At 36.2% G+C, this 20,324-nt stretch overlaps 1 protein-coding gene across 2 annotated transcripts in view; it reads left to right on the top strand.

Annotated features, from left to right (window-relative positions):
* Positions 1-1,851: 1,851 nt before the first annotated feature.
* Positions 1,852-20,324, top strand: part of Chuk (component of inhibitor of nuclear factor kappa B kinase complex) — a 37,249-nt gene continuing 18,776 nt past the window's right edge. For both annotated transcript variants that reach the window (XM_047553843.1, XM_047553842.1), the window contains exons 1-11: positions 1,852-2,014; positions 6,722-6,816; positions 8,636-8,750; positions 9,743-9,812; positions 10,613-10,701; positions 12,135-12,224; positions 12,359-12,483; positions 12,674-12,781; positions 13,494-13,629; positions 18,566-18,760; positions 19,890-19,992. In XM_047553843.1, the coding sequence (XP_047409799.1) occupies positions 1,910-2,014; positions 6,722-6,816; positions 8,636-8,750; positions 9,743-9,812; positions 10,613-10,701; positions 12,135-12,224; positions 12,359-12,483; positions 12,674-12,781; positions 13,494-13,629; positions 18,566-18,760; positions 19,890-19,992 (1,231 nt within the window). In that variant the 5' untranslated portion in view covers positions 1,852-1,909. The remainder of the gene's footprint in view (positions 2,015-6,721; positions 6,817-8,635; positions 8,751-9,742; positions 9,813-10,612; positions 10,702-12,134; positions 12,225-12,358; positions 12,484-12,673; positions 12,782-13,493; positions 13,630-18,565; positions 18,761-19,889; positions 19,993-20,324) is intronic.

The raw sequence follows: 20,324 nt of genomic DNA, 5'->3' as shown, positions 1-20,324 counted from the left end.
CAATTAAATCCTATGTGCCATGCATTTTTCTAGGCTCTAAGAGTATATTCATATCTCAGTATGGTACCTGTTATCCAGAATTTACAGTCTAACTGGGAGGAGAATGAACAGGTTTATGAAAAAAATGAGTTCTGCTTTGAATATGCTATTTCAGATGTTTGAGATATCTAATGAATGTGTTTGCTGTGCTGTTGTATAATTATAAATTCATAGAGATCTGGGTTGGTGATAAGGCTTTAGGGATCACCAAGATATAGGCCATACTGAAATCATGAGTATGAATGAAAATAAGATGAATACAGTCCTTAACTAAAGATGACCACTATTTAAGAAGTGCTTGGATACAGTGATCCAACAGTACATGGGGAAGCCAAAAGAAAAATAGTCATTCCTACATTTTGGACATTTATTACCTAGAAAGTTTTACTTAATCCTCACAAAATCTCTATGAAATATTAATTACCTGTATTTACACATGAAAAAACTTGAAGCTTGCAAATCTGAAGATCATTGAGCCTAGGGGTCACTCAGCTTAAGACTTCTAAAAAAAACTTGAACTGTTACATGTTCTGAGAATGGGAATATTTTTAAAAGTGAACTATAAGAACCAATCTGATTTCTGCAAAGATGGACACTTTGGGATCAGTGATCACCATTACTCTGACTGAGTTCCCAGCAATTCTGAATAAAAATTATGAGATTGCAGCTCCACCTGTGAAGACTGGACACACTCTAGCACCATCTAGGCTGTACACACAAAGGATAGATCTTCATAGTGTCATGACAATCTGAGCCACAATCCTCTTTGCTCTGCCCAACTTTAAGGGATGTGTTCTGAGAGATTCTACTTGTCATTAGCTCCAAGTCTAATACTCCAGTTCCATGTAAACGCTCAGTTATGGAAACCAGCATCTCCCATACGAACTGTGATGGATGTTCCACATTAACTTGCTATGTATCGTGCGGTGCTCAACATTCTGGTTGCACTGACATTTCTTTCAGATTTGATTTCCTAATGCTTTTATGGTGAATTATCTAGATCCCTAGGTTCCCTGAAGCAGATGACTGACTCAAATGAAGAACAGAGCTGGCGCCCCTATGCAATCTGCCACTTAGCGTTAGGGTTAGTACTTGCCCTGGTACCAAGGGTATTCCTAAAGCTTGCCTTTGCAGCCTTGCAGTACGCTTCAGAAACAATTCCCACAGAGAACCACTCTGGCAAACCCATAATGGGAGAACTGCTTGACAGCAAGCTCCCTGAGACATTTAAGGAAGCTCCCAAAGTCCGGAAGAACAATCTTTTCTCTGGAATAACGTCACACACTTGAGTTGTTTGGGATTGTAGGAGAGCTCTGCAACAGGCGTATAGGAAGTCATAGTGAACTTTGAAGGCTAATGCATTAATGAACCTTTTTGCACAGTATTCTTTCAAATTCTTTGGATTCCGCACTATTCAGTCATTGGTAGCTTTTGCCAGTGCCGGCTCAGCGGGTGGTGGGGTTGGAGAACAGATGGCAAGTATATAAATAAAGGAGAAATGTAGATAAGGGGTGGAGACAATGTGAAGTTTAGAAAAGAACACCTTAGGGACTGGTTTGGAATGTGACTTGAAGGAAATGTAGGGTCTGGAGAGATCTTATACTTTTGAGTCTAGAAGAACACAAATGGGTCCTCTCAACTAGGAAAAAAGCCCAGGACGCTAAAGAGAGCCCTGCCGATTTCCGATCTCCGCACACTTCAGCCAGCAAGGTTCCCTAGTAGTCGGGGGACAGCTGGGGCGGGGCTTTTTCTGCGGCAGTTACCGGAAGTGATGCTTACGTCTCGCGAGGAGAAAGACGCGCGAGCCTCGGCGGCCCGGAACCGGCCTTGGATCGGTGGCGGAGCCTGAGGCCGCTTGCCCTCCCGCCCCATGGAGCGGCCCCCGGGGCTGCGGCCGGGCGCGGGCGGGCCCTGGGAGATGCGGGAGCGGCTTGGCACCGGCGGCTTCGGAAATGTTTGTCTGTACCAGCATCGGGTAAGGCGGGGCGCGAGAGGGAGTGGCGGTGGTTTTGTCAGAGCGTCTGCGGAGCTCAGGGCTGTCAGTGTGTGAGATTGTGGGGGAGACCTTGGCCAGTGTTCGTGAGCCAGTGAGCGAGTGTGAGATACTGTGCTTTTGAGTCTGGTAACGCGAGTCCGAGGTATCTGAGGTGCTGGGGCAGTGTGGCGAGCTCGAGCCATTAGGAAGAACTTTGGTATGAGTATCAAGATGTGACCGGCTGTTTCGTGAGTGTGACAAATGCTTATGTGTCTCTGTGGATGTAGAGTCTCAGGGCGTGTGAGGCAGCTGAACGTCAGAGCGTGTGTGTGTGAGCAGGTGAAAAAGTGGGACTGAAGAGGGGGGCAGCTGCGGTGTGTGCGCGCGTGTGTGCCTGTGCGCGCCAGGGCTTGAAAGCTGTGCCATCCGTGGAGATCCGAGTAGACACGCCAGGCCCCCTGGTGAGCCGAGAGTTAAACCTTTGGAAGCCATTGGTAGACTTTGGAATTGGGAGTGCCTTCCAGGTAGGGAACGGTGTGAGGGTAAGCTGGGGAAAATGATAGGGCCTTGAAGAGAAGATAGATTGAAAGTGGGGAGGAGGGGGACGCTATTCTGTGGGAGACAGCTAACATCAGACTTCGGAAATTTACTTTGACTTAAATGAAAATGTTTAACCATTGTAACCGGTAATCATGTTTAAGTCATGATTGATGTACCAATCAAAGCTATGAACACGTTCCTCAGAAAAAAAGGCAAAGATGCACATCTACACAATCTGATGCATGACTATTCGAGGGGTTCATGCTTTCCTGGAGGACGTTTAGGTTAATAGACCTTGAACTAACAATGCCTGCAGTATAGGCTTTGTTTTATTTGTAAAATAGGTATAATGATATCTATACATCCTAGGTCCGTTTTAAAGTTAAATAAGATAGTAATATATGTAAAGCTAAGTACTTGACCCATGAAGACACTCAACTGTTGGTTCCTGCTGCTGCTTTGTTGTCAATTTAATACTCTTTATAATCATTAATTGACTTTTAAAAGGAAATGTCAAGATAAAATTGTGTTCTAGGAAAATCACTTCATAAAGGATACATTTGAATGGAAAAACATGGAATAAGGTTAGAAGTTAAGGTATTACTAAAATGCTTGCATTTGGCTTACAAATAGAGAAGTGAATCCAAGAGGAGAAATCATAACTTTTTTTTTAAGGAACATGGGTATGGGTAGAGACCCCAATTTGGGGTAGGAGGGAGAGGAGATAGAAGTCCACACTGGGAGAATAGGCAGATTTCTGAGGCAATTAGAATGACAAATATCACTGAGAACTGAGGAAACTTTATGAAGCAGGTTTATAGACAGAGTATAGGAGGGAATCCTGGAGAGAGAGAGAGGCTGAAAGGTGAAGAACTAAGGCATTAAGTACTGTTTCAGTAAAGTAGTAAATTTAATAGTTCTCACATCAGAAGGAATATAGTGCACTCAAAGGAAAATTAATAAAAAAGAGAGGGCCAGGTACTTCCAGTAGAATGTTACATGTGTTTGTCTAAGTATGCTCATCAGCCTGGTCATAAAGGAAAAATGTATGCTTGTTGACATGCTTTTGTGACTGCTTCTCCTCGTCCTTGGCTGAGAATGGATGGATGAATTCATCACTTTTTAAAAATTATTATGGTAAAGAGTACATAACATAAAATTTACATTTTAACCATCTTAAGCTTATAGTTCAGCAGCACATGGATGTGCATCCTGTCAACATCCATCTCCAGGACCTTTTCACCTTCCCAGGGTGAAATTCCATACCCATTAAACAGTAACTCCCCATTTTTCTCTTTCCCAGCCCCTGGCAATGCCATTCTATTTTCATCTCTATGGAATTTATAACTTTTTAAATGGAAGAGATTTGGGCTCCCTAAACTCTTAGAAATCTCTGAGGGACTTTCTGGTTGATTACAGTGCGCTTCCCTCAAACGAGGTCATTTGACAACAGACCTGTAGTAAGGAGAAAAGGAGTAATCTATAATAAGACTTGAAAACAGGATCGTTCCTTTCCTAAGCTTGACTTAGGGTTTGCATTTACAATTTTCAATATGTGCATCTTTTAGTGAAAGCTATGTCCCAGATTTCATCTGTACCTCTCAAGCTCCATGAGAAATAAGAAAGGATAGGAGATGGTTTATTTAGTTGATTACTGTACTGGGAACTGATAGTGCCAAGATCAACAAGTAGATTTCAAGTCTAGTGAGAGAGATGGACATAGAAACAAAGTACAATGTGGTACCTTATTTAATGAAAATATTTACAAATGAATATGGAAGCACGGCAGAGAAACCAAAGAACTCTTCCTAGGGAATAGGATAGCATTTCTCAAAGTGTGCTTGGAAAATCTAATACCTCGATGAAAGGATACAGAAAAAAATAAGGATACAGCGACTGGGATACAACTCAGTGGTAGAGCACTTGTGCGGTACGTGCAAGGCCTGGGATTTGATGCCCAGGAAGGCAGGGAGAAAAATGAAAGGAAGAAAAGAAAGGAACAGTTGTTGACCTTCCATGAATTCTGCATTCAACCATCCACAGATTGAAAATATTTGGGAAAAACAATGCATCCACACTGAACACATATGGACATTTTTCTTGTTGTTACCTAAATAATACAATATAGCAGCTACATAGGATTTATATCGTATTAGGTATTATTAGTAATCTAGAGATGATTTAAAGTATACAGGAGGATGCACATAGGTTATATATAAATACTGTGTTATTTTATATAATACACTTGCTCAACTACAGATTTTGGTATCCTTTGGAGTCCCTGGAACCAATCTTCCACACACCAGGGATGACTTTGTTTTGTTCAAATACATGGGTAAATGTAATATTCCTTTGAGATTCATAATCCAAATTAGCATACTAAAAGCTCCAAATATTAAAGAAACAAATTTGACTTAGTATTTTCTATTTTTTTAATTGTAAAATGAATATGTATATAGTGCAAAATTTATCTTATCCATTTTTAAGAATACAGTTCTATTAAATACATTTACATTGTACAACCATCACTGTTATCCTTTATTCCAACTTTTTTTTTCTTTTTTAAAATAAAGACAGCTTCTGTCCTGTACTGCACTAACTGGTCTTAAACCCATGATCTTCTTGCCTCAGACTCCCAAGTAGCTGGGACTAGAGGTACACACCACCATGCTCACTTATTCCAGTTGTTGTTGTTGTTTTGGGTGTTTTTTGTTTGTTCATTTTTTTTGGATACCAGGAATTGAACCCAGGGGCACTTAACCACTGAGACACATCCACAGTTCTTTTTATTTCTTTTAATTTTGAGACAGGGTCTCTCGCTAAGCTGCTTAAGACCTCACTAAGTTGCTGAGGCTGGCCTTGAACTTGTGATCCTCCTGCCTCAGCCTTCCAAGTCACTTAGATTATAAACGTGTGCCACCACACCCAGCTATTCCAGTTTTTTAAACACAGAATTGTTTTTTCTTTTGGCTCAGCATCTGTAAACTTCCCAGAGAACATTCTTCATGAAAAGGTAGAATTCCACTGAGTAGGTGAACTACAAACGGAGGAGCTGAAGAATTCTATGTGGTGGGATCTTTTTTTAACTTTCTGCCTTACTCATAAGACAATTCAAGGCTTAATGTTGTTCATGGCTGTGCCAGATAGTCTTCATAATGGTAAAACTTTACCACTAGGTTCCTGCTCATAATGAAAGGCTGAAGGGAATGAATATTGTGGTTTGGCTGACTTGTAATGCGTCCTATTTCTTTTCTTCTTTCTCTGCACGTTATCAGCTATCTTGTCGTTAGCCTTTTTCTCCTACCAAGCCCCCAATTCAGACTATCCAATCCAAACGATGTCTTGCTTCCCTGCTTTTAATTTTTTTCTCCCTTCCTAGTCCCTGGGACTTCTCTGTCTATTCATGCATAGCTTATACCACAACTCTGGTTTGTGTCAGAGATTACACATTTTGGAAGTTCTTTTGAACTCTTCTCCCAGTATCTGAAACATAGTGTGACTTGTTTGGCCCTGACTGCAGATCGTGTGGTGTATTATTAGCATTACCACAGTATGATGAGGTCAGACTATTTCCTTTAATGTACAGTACAGTGGGTTTAATTTTGGTCAGAATTGGCTAAGTTGTTGTTTATAGGTGAGAGATGTTCAGTTCATTTTATAGGTATAGAAACAGAAGTTTAATCGTTATTAGGGTATTTTTCCGTGCTATTTGAAATGCAAAGATTAGGATCTAATTTTGGAGTTTTTGTGCTTTAGGCCTGGTCATATTAAAACTTTTTTAAATTTTTTTAAAATTTTGAGACCAGGGAGCCCTGAATTATCCTGTTTATCCCACAGTTGTCTTGACTGAGGTCAGAAAAAGGGTTTGTTGGAGAGACAGTATCTTTGTATTTTTCTAGCAGTATATATGAGACTATATTCTGAAGAGACCTATCATAGGATCAGTCTCAGGTTTTGCTTATGTGCTGTGATGTATTTGAGGGTCAGAAAGCCTTGATTTAGTAATTTCATGGTTTATCTAAAGTGTTGGCTCAAGAGAACTGTGACTGTAATACGTTTAATTAGTAAAGTTTTTTTAGTGTTGTTTCCCTGGGTTGACATTTTTTTGATATAAACAAATCTTCGCAAAAACCTAATTTATTTTTCTGTTGATTTTCTATTTTCTAGGAACTTGATCTCAAAATAGCAATTAAATCTTGTCGCCTCGAGCTAAGTACCAAAAACAGAGAACGGTGGTGCCATGAAATCCAGATCATGAAGAAGTAAGTGTACTTAGTGACTTCTAGTTCTTCTTTTCTGCAGCCCAGTCAGTTGTTATCATAAGGAAAAAGGCCAAGGATCCACTCTTCTCAGGATCTTTTTGGGAACACATTTTTCTTTGTGTCAGTAAATACATGTATTCTATTTCAGACAATAATATCATGTTATGATTAAGAAAGTTCAAGTTTAAAAAGTCAGGGAGGTATCAGATTTAGCCCTCTGAAGTAGAATTTTTTTCTTGTGGATCTTGGGCAATGCTCATATAGTATACTTTCACTGTCCTCATTTCTTTGTACCTACTTTTGTTAAATAGTGTATGTATTGCTTTGTAAAAAAATTACCTCCAAATGTAGTGACTTAGAACTATAAACATTTAATATCTTCAGTTTTTGTGGCTTAGCTGTGTGGTTCTAGCTTAGGATCTGTCCTGAGATATCTCAAAGTGCTGACTGGAGCTGTAATCATCCTAGAGCCTTGACTAAGGCTGATGTAATTGCTGCCAAGCTCACTTATCTGGCTGTTGGCCAGAGGTATCAATTCCTTATCATGTAGTCCTCTTCATGGGGAAGCATTAATGTTTTCCTAACATGACAGCTAACTTCTCCGGAGCAAGTAATCTGTGTGAGAGACAAGATGAAAGTTGACATATCTTTTATGAATTCTCCTTGGAAGTCACACTTCATTCTTTCCACCGCATTGTTTGTTAGAAATGAGTCACTAAGTATAGCATATACTCAAGGAGAGAAGTAAGCTCTTAAAGGAAGAAGTGGACATATTTTAAACTTCCACAGGTTGTGTGCTTTAGAGCATTCCTCTAGTTGTCACTATAACCCTGAATTTAGGTATTATCCATATTCTGTAGATGAGGAAGTTGAATTCCACATAGTCACACATAGAGTCTGAATTTGAAACAAGTACTTTCTGACTTTAGTGTTGTGCTTAATTCATTTTTATGGTTTTCAAACTTGGCTATGTGTCAAAATCACCAGGCAAGCTTAATACTATATATTCTCAAGCCTACATATGGATATTTTGTTTCTTTAGGTCCTAGGACAGGAATCCATACCAGTTTTAGAGTCCTTTGCATGTTGATGATGATGATGATGATGATGATGATGATAGGAATGATAGATTAAGTGTTTAAAAAGTTGATGGAAGACAAAAGTTGATGTATAGTGTGATTCTGAATTTTTTGAAAACCTGTTTGTGTATAGATTTAGAAATGTAAGGAGATATGCCCAAATTTTATTAGTATTTGTTTTGGGGTGACATTATAAGTGATTACTGTATGAATAGGTGGTATGAAATAGGTTTTGGAGCCTGAACTGCCACATTTGAATCCTTGTTAAGGACTTGCTGTGTAACCTTGGCACATTCTTTTTTTTTTTTTGGGTGCTGGGGATCGAACCCAGGGCCTTGTGCTTACAAGGCAAGCACTCTACCGACTGAGCTATCTCCCCCAGCCCCTTGCTGTGTAACCTTATGTTATTTAACCAATTTGTGGTTCAATTTTCTTTTGTATGTTAAAACTTTTAATACATCTAATATAGATGTATTTTAATACATCTATTATTAGGATTATCATGACAAGCAAATGAGTTAATAATATGTAAGATGCTTACTGCTTGACATATATAAATCTAATAGTAACACTGATAGTATCTTCATGTATATTTTCCTTCTACAGATTACTAACTTTTAATTATACAAATCATAAATTAGAATTTTATGAACAATGCCAGTCTTCCTTATTTATCTCACCCCCATCCCTAATTACTATTTCAAATATAGTCCCTTTTCATTGTTTTTCCTTTCTTTTAGGTTGAATCATGCCAATGTTGTAAAGGCCTGTGACGTTCCTGAGGAATTGAATTTTTTAATAAATGATGTGCCTCTTCTAGCAATGGAATACTGTTCTGGAGGAGATCTTCGGAAGGTAGTATGGATGTTTTGAGATGATGAGATAGTAAACCACAAACTTGAGCATTGAATCATAACCAATATGGTAATCTAGAATAAGGACCAGAAAACTATGCCTGTTACCTATTTTGTAAATAAAGTTTATTGGAACCATGCTCATGTCTATGGCTTCTTTCTTGCAGCTGCAGAATTAAGTAGTTGTCACAGAGATCATATGGCTTGCCAAGGCTAAAGTGTTTACTATCTGGCCCTTTAAAAAAAATATTTCCTCACGCTGGATTTAGAACATGGAATTTTTATTTGTTGTTGTTATTGTTCCTTTTAGATATATATACATGACAGTAGAATGTATTTTGACATATTTTACATAAATGGAGTATAACTTATTCTAATTAGGATCCCATTCTTATGGTTGAACATGATATGGAGTTAACTGGTTGTATATTCATATATGCACTTAGGAAAGTTATGTTTGATTCATTCTACTCTCTTTGCTATGCTGCTCTCCTTTCCTTTCCTTTCATTCCCCTTTGTCTAGTCCAATGAACTTCTATAGAACATGGATTTTTGTTGTTGTCTGCAAAATGAGACTATGTTGATATTGTTAAAATATCATGTTTAAGATGCTTATTAAAAAGTTGTTTTTTCTACTGCAATCTTTATTTCTCATCTCATTTTAAATATGTCCTTATATATATACATATATGTATAAACACATATATACCCACATGGGTGTGATATCTGTGACATTGATCAACCTTTTTTCAATTTCACGTACTTTTGGTCCTTTATCTTTAATGAGTCTTGTCCTTTTCCTTGTTCACATAAATGAAACATAACCTTACTATGTTTGATGATTTTTTTCCCTTCTTTTACTTGCTTTATCATGTCTTATTTTCTCATTTGAATAGTCTCTTCAGAGTATGGTGATTAATATGCTACTGTTGCTGCCCAGCAATTTGCAGTACACAAGTTTAGACGTTTTTTGTTGTTGTTTTTTTTTTTAAGCTGCTCAACAAACCAGAAAATTGTTGCGGACTTAAAGAAAGCCAAATACTTTCTTTACTGAGTGATATAGGTATGTAATCAATATTAAAATATCATTGTAATTTAATACCTCTGGGTCCATGAAAGATTCTGTATGCTGCTTGGGAATTAAGGAGAATTGCTGATACACTATACAAAGCATATAGCTTTTTAATGTCTATAAGAAATTCTCAAAAAACTATTACTATTGTTACTAAATTAAAACTAGGATGTTTTACTGTTGTTTTAGATAAAAATCTTTTCTTGGTTAATAGGTATCTAATTGCTGACAAAATATTGTGTGAAATAACGTTATTCAATTTAATTGCCTCCACTCCCAATTGACATAGTAATTTTGTTCACAATGGAATTGCAACTCTTTGGGGACTGTTGCCTCAAGTCAGTCAACTCTCAGGTTCAAATTCTCTGTTTAATCAGAATTACTCCTAAAAATCTCTAAATTTTAACAGTACCTAAGCCCTTGGAGGAAATGCAAAATCCAAGATTAATTTTTCTATATATTTTGGTTATATTTCTTTTCCTAGGCCATGGAGACCAAAGTCTAGGTGAAGACGGTGATTTAGATGGGAGGAAAGGGCCATGAAGGTTGTAGGGATTTTCTCCATTGATTATTCCATTTCTTTTAAATGTTAATTCTAATAAGTTTAATGAGCATATACTCTAATTCTTTATTATTTGTTTAATGTGTCTATTTTCTGTGAAAAAAATCTGAAGTACTCTGATGTAGCTATGATGGTGCATATAAATTTGAACATCAGAGCAGAGCTGTGTGAGATTTTTTTTAACTCGGTATTTTCTCTTACTTCAAAATACATTCTAAACTTTATTTAGGGTCTGGGATTCGATATTTGCATGAAAACAAAATTATACATCGAGATCTAAAACCTGAAAATATAGTTCTTCAGGATGTTGGTGGAAAGGTAGGTGAAACCTGAAGAAATGTTCCATGACTTGCATACAGTCTTCTTTATGTAGTCAGTCTTTGAACTTTAGTGTCCTTGCTGTTTACCCATGGTACTCTATACTTTTTTTATTTAGTCCTTACCACACTAAACTGTAGTTTTGTGGTTATTTTTTTTTTTAATCTTCTGTTAAACAGTGGCTCCAAAGAAGGAGCTGCACCTGTTTGGTTCATGTCTGTTTCTCAGCAGAGATAGTAGGTAGACAGTATATAATTTGTTAATCCATATTACTATTTTATTCTTAAGAAGCACATCCAAAACACATATATTCGAGACTGCTTTACTTTAAGGAAAAAATTATGCATTTTTTTAAAAACTCATCTCCCCAGATTCTAAATTCTATATTTAAAATTTAAAGCTAAAAAAAAAAGAAAGAAAAAAGTAAAACCTTGGTTTCTCATATTCTTAAATGAGTCATTTTGAGAAGATCCAGAGATTGTGTATTGACTCCTTATATGTTTCATTTTCATCAGGATAATTTGAACAATTTTCTTGTTTCTAGCATCAAAATTGCATTCCAGTAAAGACTTAAAGTCATGAATCTGAACCTTGCATTGGTTATTTTGTTTGTTTGCTTTTGGTACCCAGAATTGAACTCATAGGTGCTTAATCCCTGAGCCATGTCCCCATCCCTTTTTTTTTTTTTTTTACTTTGAGACGGGTTCTCGCTAAGTTGCTTAGGGCCTTGCCAAATTGCTGAGACTGGCCTCAAACTTATAATCCTCCTGCCTCAGCCTCCCTAGTCACTGAGATTACAGGCATGCACCACCTCATCTCACCTGAACCTTGGATTGGATTATGTTAGTGAATGGCAATTGCAATTAGTCTGTTGATGGAACCTTGATTATGCCTCTTCTCATAGGACTTTTCATGTATGCTTAATTATTTCTATGGGGTTGTGTGTGTGTGTGTGTGTGTGTGTGTGTGTGTGTGTGTTGTAGCTAAAGACTTAGGGACATTATTGAATTTAGGTAGATGTTGAATTACATTTAAGGTACTCTACGATCATATGATGCTTCTTCAAGTTTGGAAATCACCCTTACTTTTTCTTAATGGACAAATCATATTCTTAACGTGCCAAAATAAAAATTATTGGCCAGTTTATGTTTAATTTTTTACTATGTCTCCGGCATTGTGTTAACTTCTTTATTATTACTATTTTATTAAGTTCTAATAAATCTGTGAAGTAGAGCCAGTTAGTAATCTAATTATATAGAAAACTGAGAAGTTAAATAACTTGATCAAATCACATGGCTAGTTAAGCGGTGGAGCTCAGACTTAAAATATGTTTGTATTATTTCAGAGCCCAAGGTTATTACTACCACCATCCCTACAGCCTAAGGATACTGTTGCCTTTCCCTTTGAAATATTTCAACCATTTTATTTTGCAGATAATGCATAAAATAATTGATCTAGGATATGCCAAAGATGTTGATCAAGGAAGTCTCTGTACATCTTTTGTGGGAACACTGCAGTATCTGGTGAGACATGTATTATTTCTTTGAATTTAAATATATAAGATTCTCATTCTTATTTCTGAAGATCATGAATGTAGTAGTTCAAAAATAGCCATCTCCTTACAGTTTTGTCATTTAAAGCATTTTCTCTTTTTAAGGCCCCAGAGCTCTTTGAAAATAAGCCTTACACAGCCACTGTTGATTATTGGAGCTTTGGGACCATGGTATTTGAATGTATTGCTGGATATAGGCCTTTTTTGCATCATCTGCAGCCATTTACCTGGTAAGACATGGATGAAAATTCTGGCATGCTTAGTGGGAATGGAAACTTTTTAGTTGTTTGCTTTTGTTTTCCCCTTTCTTTCTTTAGGGTATAATTGCTTTTTAAATGCAGAATTGAATAAAATAAGTGGCAAGAAATCTTAAGAGTTTGAGAATCAGGTTGTCAACTGAAGTATCTTTTGTTTTTATAGGCATGAAAAGATTAAGAAGAAGGATTCAAAGTGTATATTTGCATGTGAAGAGATGACAGGAGAAGTTCGCTTTAGTAGCCATTTACCTCAACCAAATAGCCTTTGTAGGTAAGTGTATTTTAGTTGAGGATGTCTGCCTCAGTTTCTCCAGAGTTGTAAAAGAACAGCAGAGTAGTTGTCTGTTTCAAGTAGTGTTATCCATTAAAACTTTCTGTGATGGTAAATATTCTATATTAGTGTTGGCCACATGCGGCTTATTGAGCTTTTGAGCACTTGAAAGATGGCTAGGGGCTGGGGATAGAGCTTAGTGTTAGAGAACTTTTCTAGCATGCATGAGGCTCTGGGTTTGATTTCTAGCACTACCGCCCCTCCCCTCAAAAAAAAAAGAAGAAGAAAAAGAAAAAAGAAAGATGGCTAATGTGACTGAAGAACAGAATTTTCTAGTAAATGTAAATAGCATTGTGATTAGTGGCTATCATATTGGACAACATAGGTCTAGTGGAATTGAGAACTGTTGCCACTCAACTTGATTGGCTTAAATACTAAGAAGATTCTAGGGATTAAGAAGTAAATGGTCCCTGAAGAGTGGAATCGGAGTCACTTGTTGAGGTTGCCAGTAACAAATTTACATATGTGGGTTTGGGGACTGTTATGGAAGAAAGTATATCCCCTGCCATTTCATGAGTTGTTTGAAAGTAAGATATAGAATGATATAGATAAGTGATGGGAAGGGAAATAGACAACCTACAAAATTACTTTTTTAGTAATACTAAAAGAAAAGTGGAAAATAATGATATTTATCATGTCTTGTACATTCTAGTTTAATAGTGGAGCCCATGGAAAACTGGCTACAGTTGATGTTGAATTGGGATCCACAGCAGAGAGGGGGACCTGTTGATCTTACTTTGAAGCAACCAAGATGTTTTATATTAATGGATCATATTCTGAACTTGAAGGTTAGTTTTAATGGGATATATTTCATAAGACCGGATATTAAGTTAACAAATTTATTTGGAAAAATGAACATAAATATATTTTAGTAATCTTTAATAAAATATTTTAGTAATCTTTTCCTGATATTTATTTGAAAAGGAAAATTATGTTCTTTGAAGCTGATACTTTATTTCTTTAGCAATGCTTTTCAGTTTGCTTCTAAGTGGCCTTTGCTGATTATTCCTTTGAAATTTCTTTTGACTTTTTTCCTTCCCATATTGTTGCCATTTATGGGGAGACTGAGGCAGCAGGATTGCAAGTTCAAAGCCAGCCTTAGCAAAAGCAAGGTGCTAAGCAACTCAGTGAGACCTATCTCTAAATAAAATATAAAATAGGGCTGGGGATGTGGCTCAGTGGTTGAGTGCCTCTGAATTCAATCCCTGGTACCAAAAAAAAAAAAAAAAAATTATATATATATCTATGTTTTATATTCTTCTGTCCATGAATTAACACAGTTCTTTTTGCCTACTAAGTCACATCTAAACTGATCTGCCTGGCTCTTTTGGGCTTCCTAATATAGGTTCACCCCAACCAAGTATGTGTCTTGTTCCTGATTCTCTCAACCTTTACCTCACTTAGAGGTAGTCAATAGTCACTGTTCCTCATGCCATCAAACCCCTTGTGTATTTTTGCACTCTGATGAATGTTCTATATGGTATGATCTCCATCTGTGCACATCTCCTTACCTATATGGGCATATCTTTAACTTGCCTTTTTTTTCAATGGTCTCTGCCACACAGTTTGTCACTTAATCATATTTCATATATTCTCTCTAGTTATTTCTCAGCTTCTACTCATACATCTCCACTTAAGATTTTCTTCTTCAATGCTTGGTTGGTTTTACTATTTTCATTAACAGTTACTCACCCTACCCTGACTCCATCCCTACTCTGGCATTCTGTTCAGAGCAGGGTATGTATCAGGTTCTTAGTAATTATTCATTGATATGAATGAGAGGTATAGGTTTGTTATATTGTATACCCAGAAACAACTCTCATCTGCAGCCTTTCTGTATTTATTGAGTGCCAATAGTATATGGGCTTTTTAACATTAAAATGAGAATTCATACTCAAGTAAGGTTTTAATCTAATCTTGGCATACTTGATTAAATGTGTATTTGAGGGCATGTTCATGTCATTCTTGACTAACACTGAAAAAATAGCTGGCTTCTTGATTTGGTTTCACTCCTCAGTGGTTAGCAAAGCCCAGCTTGGTAGTTTTAGGTTGCCTCTGAAAAGTTTTGACTCAGATTTTTCTTTTTTAGATTTGTCATAGTAATTATGGCATCATTCCTACTAGTCTGTGAGCATGTTTGTCATAGAGCATGGAGAAAGATTCCTCATTATGGGGTTAGGGCTCCTATAGATTTTAGTTAAGTTTGCAGTACTACTGTTTACCTGTCTATGAATCTGAGCAGGTATTTACTTTCTCTTTTTTTGGGGAACAGTAATATCCTCAAAGGATCAATATTATTGTGAAGTTATGCAGTATAAGGTTAAGTATTGAGTACATTTATGATAATACAGAGGCTTTATGGATACTTCCTAAATATAATAATAGGGCTGAATTTTGAAGAATAAGTAAGAAATAATTTAAACTTTAAAGTTTATTATATATTAAAAGGAAAGTCTTTTAATGGTATGCTGAGAAATTTTGGCAATCTTGTTATGACATTTGGAATTTACATAAAAAAGATAAGTTTTGTGTTTTAAAAGTAGTTTGGTATTTCTGTAGCACCACTTATTTAAACATCATTGTCAGAATTTGTAAGTAGAAATAATAATGCCCTTCAAATTAAAAAAAAATCTGCACAACAAAGGAATATTTAACAAAATGGAAGGGCAACTTACAGATTAAGAAAAATACTTGCAAAACTTGTCTAAAATTGATATGGGACCTATACAACTGAATATGCCAATTACAAATAACCTATTAAAAATGGGTAGATGAGCTAAATACATATTTGTTAGAAGAAGAAATTCTTATGGTCAACAGGCATTTTAAAAGGTGCTCAACAACTCTAATCATCAGGAAAATGCACATCAAAACCACAGTTTGGCAGGGAATGTAGTTCAGTGGTAGTGTATTGCCTACCATGTGCAAAGCCCTGGGTTCAATCCTCTTCACCACAAGAAAACTAAACCCAAACAAAAAAACTATGAGATGTCACTTTACTCCTATTAGAATGGCTGTTATAGAAAAGACAAATTATAGTGTGTTAGCTCTGTCTTGCTGTGGCAGAATACCTGTGAAAAACAACTTAAAGGAACAAAGATTTATTTTGACTCATGGTTTCAGAGGTTTCAATTCAGCTGGCTCCATTGCTGTGGGCCTGTGGTAAGTTAGAACATCATGGTGGAGAGAGCATTGTGGAATAAATTCTCTGTCATGGTAGCGAGGAAGCCAGGGGAGGGAAAGGGACAGAAACAAGACATGATCCCTAAGGGCACACCCCCAAGGACCCACTCCCTTCATCTAGTTCCCACCTCCTACATTTTGCACTAACCTGCAGTAGTCCATTCAGCTAGGAATCCATTAATGAAGTTAGAGCCCCATGATCCAATCACTTCCCCAAAGCCCTGCCTTGAACATTGCTTTATTGGGAACCATGCCTTTAACCCATGAACCTTTGGGGGACATTCCAGGTAGCAAGTGTTGGCAAGGATGTGGTGAAAAAGAACCCTTGGATACTGTTGATGGGAATATAAATTAGTACAGCCATTATGGGAGATAGTATGAAGGCTTTCCAAAACATTAAAAATAGAACTATCATAAGATCCAGTATTCCTACTTTTGAATATCAAGGGGAAATGAAAACAGGATTATGAAGAGACCTGAACACACTGCAAACATTATTCACAATAGCCAACATATAGAAACAACCTAAATGTCCTTTCAAAGATGAGTGCATAGGGAAAATGTGGTATATATATAATGGAATATTATTCAACCTTAATAGAAAAGGAAATCCTGTCATTTAGCACAATTGATGAACCTGGAAGACATTACGTTAAGTGAAATAAGACACAAAAAGAGATAATGCATGATCTCAATTACTTTTGGAATATAAATGAGTCAAACTTGGATATATAGCTGCCTGCCAAACATCAGTACATGGTGGAGATGCTGTGTCTACCACTCCACCATCCTCAGGGAGGTTTTGTGGGAAGCACGGTCCTCGTCCTGGTTGCAGTTGGATCCTGGCAGTGACCTACCTGGTCAAAATTTTAAAAATAAATAAATAAATAAATAAATAAATAAATAAATAAATAAATGTCAGACTTAGCAACAGAGAATAGGATGGTAGTTACCAGGGGCTAGTGGCAGAAGGGAATGTGATGATGTTGGTCAAAGGGTGTAGAAATGGTAGCTATGAAGAAGGAATAAATAAGTTAATTAACTGAAATATGGTCATTTCATAATGTATATCAGAATAACACATTGTGTATCTTAAATATATATATGATTTTTACATATCAAAAGTTAAAATCAAGAATTTAAAACACAGAAAAACATACTTCAGGGGAAAGGTCTATGAGGAATCATATAGATGAAATAAAATCGACTCAGTATAAATGATGGTTGAAACCAGGCAAAGCATTCGCAGGCTTTGGAGTAGGATTATGATACTGTTATCTACAATTTTGTGTGTTTGAAAAATGTCAATTACAATATATTTTTCAGTACTGGGGATCAAACCCAGGATCTTGCACATGCTAGGCAAGTGCTCTGCCACTGATCTCTTTCCCCAGCCTGTCAACTGAAATTTGTTTGTGGAATGGGCAGGGATATATGCATACTGGGGATTGATTGACCTGAAGCCTTACTCATGCTAGGCATGTGCTCTTGGCACTGAGATATACCCCTGGCTCCTTGTATCTTAAGATGAAGGAAGAAAGGAAGCCTTTTTACTACTCCCCACCCCACACAGTGCTGGGAATCAAACCCAGGACCTCTAGCATGCCAGGCAGGTACTCTAATACAACCCTAATAACTTTGCTTTTGTAGTAAGGATTTCCAGCAGAGATAATTTTAATCATTTGCACATACTAATCAATGTGAGTAATCAAGAAACAGGTATTAATTATGTGTTGCTTATCTAAGGATAGTGAAAGGAAAAGAAGTATTGTGATCAAAAGACTGACCTCCGACTCTGTGGCTGTCCTTAGTTACCTAGATAGAGCCCTGTCTTACTTGCCTCACATATTTGGCCTATATGAGACTGCCATCACTGGGGCTTTATGTGGGAGTAATAAGACTGTTTTCTTATCCAACTGTGAACCCTTAGGTAGGTCACTGCTCAGGGATTTGCTTGTGAGGGTAACAATGCTTTTTTTTCCTGTTGAAAGAGTGAACTATCTCTTCTATCAGATGATTAGTTCTTGAGGCAACTTGAGGTAATAAGACAGGAGTTCAGATCTAAGCTCTATCAGTTATCAACTGTATGATCCCTAACAAACTAACTTCTTAGAGCCCTGGTTTCTCTCTCTGCTAAGATACTGATTGAGAAGATTTAATTAATTGGGACTGTTATGTGAAAGCACTTAACTCTGTGGTTGACATCAGTTAGGCACTTCATATATGAGACTGTTTCCTTCTAGGTCTGTGATAATGTTTCTCAAAATAAGTGTTGTATTATATTTAATTAGAATTTTTATTGATGTACATCCTTAAAACTGAAATTTTATTTTTTAGAACTAACATCTATTGTAGTAGAAAAGTAAATTCTGTTCTTCAGTTTTCAGAATATCATAATTACAGATGATCTTACTTTGGAGAATGAGTAAACCTCGTATAGTATAGAAATAATGCCTTTTGTTCATATTCCCTTCTTAATATCTTGCACTGAATCATTTATATAGAAAATGATCAATGGATTTATTTTTCTTATTTATATAGATCGTACACATCCTAAATATGACTTCTGCAAAGATCATTTCTTTTCTGTTACCACCTGATGAAAGTCTTCATTCACTACAGTCTCGTATTGAGCGTGAAACTGGGATAAATACTGGTTCTCAAGAACTTCTTTCAGAGACAGGAATTTCTCTGGATCCTCGGAAACCAGCCTCTCAATGTGTTCTAGATGGAGTTGTAAGAGAATTCTTTTTTGTTTTTAATCGACATAATATTTGTACTTATTTATATAGTATTAATTCAGTATATGTGTGCAATGTGTAAAGATCAAATCAAAGTGATTAGCATTTCTATCTCCTCAAATATTATCACTTATATGAATTGAGACCCTTTATATTCTTACTTTAGTTATTTTGAAATGTATAATTAGTTTTTGTAGACTACAGTTACCCTACTGTGCTATAGGAAGGATTGTAAGAGAATTCTAGAGTCTAGAATTTCTGATAAGAAATCTGCATAGAGGAATTGCATGCTCTATGACTGATTTGATACATACTTGGGATCCCTTGGGGAATGTTATACATCTTATAATAATTCTTTTAGTTTTGCCTCACTGGTGCCTCTTATCATTGCTTATAAGGGGAACAGGTATAAATGATGTATTTGTTGTTTTGAACTTTTTAAGGCTTTTTCTTTGGTGCCAGTTATCTCCTGCTTTCTCTTCCTTCTTTTATTTGAAGCCTAGGACCTTGAAATTAGACTAGCAGTCTAATAGACACTGCCAGAGGATAGGTTGGTGGTAAATATGATTGTGTCATGTGTTTTCTATTTTTCTTTTTATGGCTTTTTGTAGGCATGTTTTACAATATGTAGTTCACCCATTTTAAGTATACAATTCAGTGATTTTTAAAATAAATTTAAATAAATTTAAAAACATTTCCATCTCAACAGATCCATCATGTTCATTGTTAATCTCCCTTCTGCCACTGATCCACTTTATTTACCTTTTCTGAATATTACATTTAAGCAGAACCATAAAATATAGTCTCATGTCTAAATTCTTTCATTTAGAATTACATTTTTAAGGTTCATTCATGTTGTAGCATGTATTAGTACTTCATTCCTTTTGATTACTAAATAGTATTTTCATTCTATGGATATTTGCCTTTTCGTTTTATTCTTTTGGGATGGTGATTATTTTCATTTCAGCACTTTTTCCCTCCTCTAGGTTTAGACCTTAAATCTATAAAATGTAGGTTGATATACATTGAATTTGTTCATTTGCATTTCAAATTAGGAAATCTGATACTAAAATATTTAGAAAATCTAGTATTTTGAAGCACAATTTTAATTGTTTCTTTTTCAGAGAGGCTGTGATAGTTATATGGTTTATTTGTTTGATAAAAGTAAAACTGTATATGAAGGGCCATTTGCTTCCAGAAGTTTATCAGATTGTGTAAATTATATTGGTAAGTATAGTCCATTTCATGGCTGACCTTTAATCCTTGAAATAATATAGTTTTGACTCTGAACATGATTAGTAGAAATGGTCTTTTGGTGGTTTGTTTTGTGTGTATCATTCATAATTGGGGTTTCTATATATGATAAAAAATAGATTTATGTCTTTTGGAAGGCAAAAAGGTAGATTGTAAATCACTACCTGATTCTTCATTTAGGAGGATAGGGCTTTCACAGATAGGAAAATGAAACTGCACCCTTAATTAAATCTACTTTTGAACTGTTCCTTCATTATCTATGAGTATTTATTATCTATGAAATATTTATTTCTCGCCTGCCTCCC

Source organism: Sciurus carolinensis, chromosome 5 (genome assembly GCF_902686445.1).
Source record: "Sciurus carolinensis chromosome 5, mSciCar1.2, whole genome shotgun sequence".
Lineage (NCBI taxonomy): Eukaryota > Metazoa > Chordata > Mammalia > Rodentia > Sciuridae > Sciurus > Sciurus carolinensis.
Note: the sequence above shows the minus strand (reverse complement) of the source record. Positions and strands in the feature narration are given on the sequence as shown.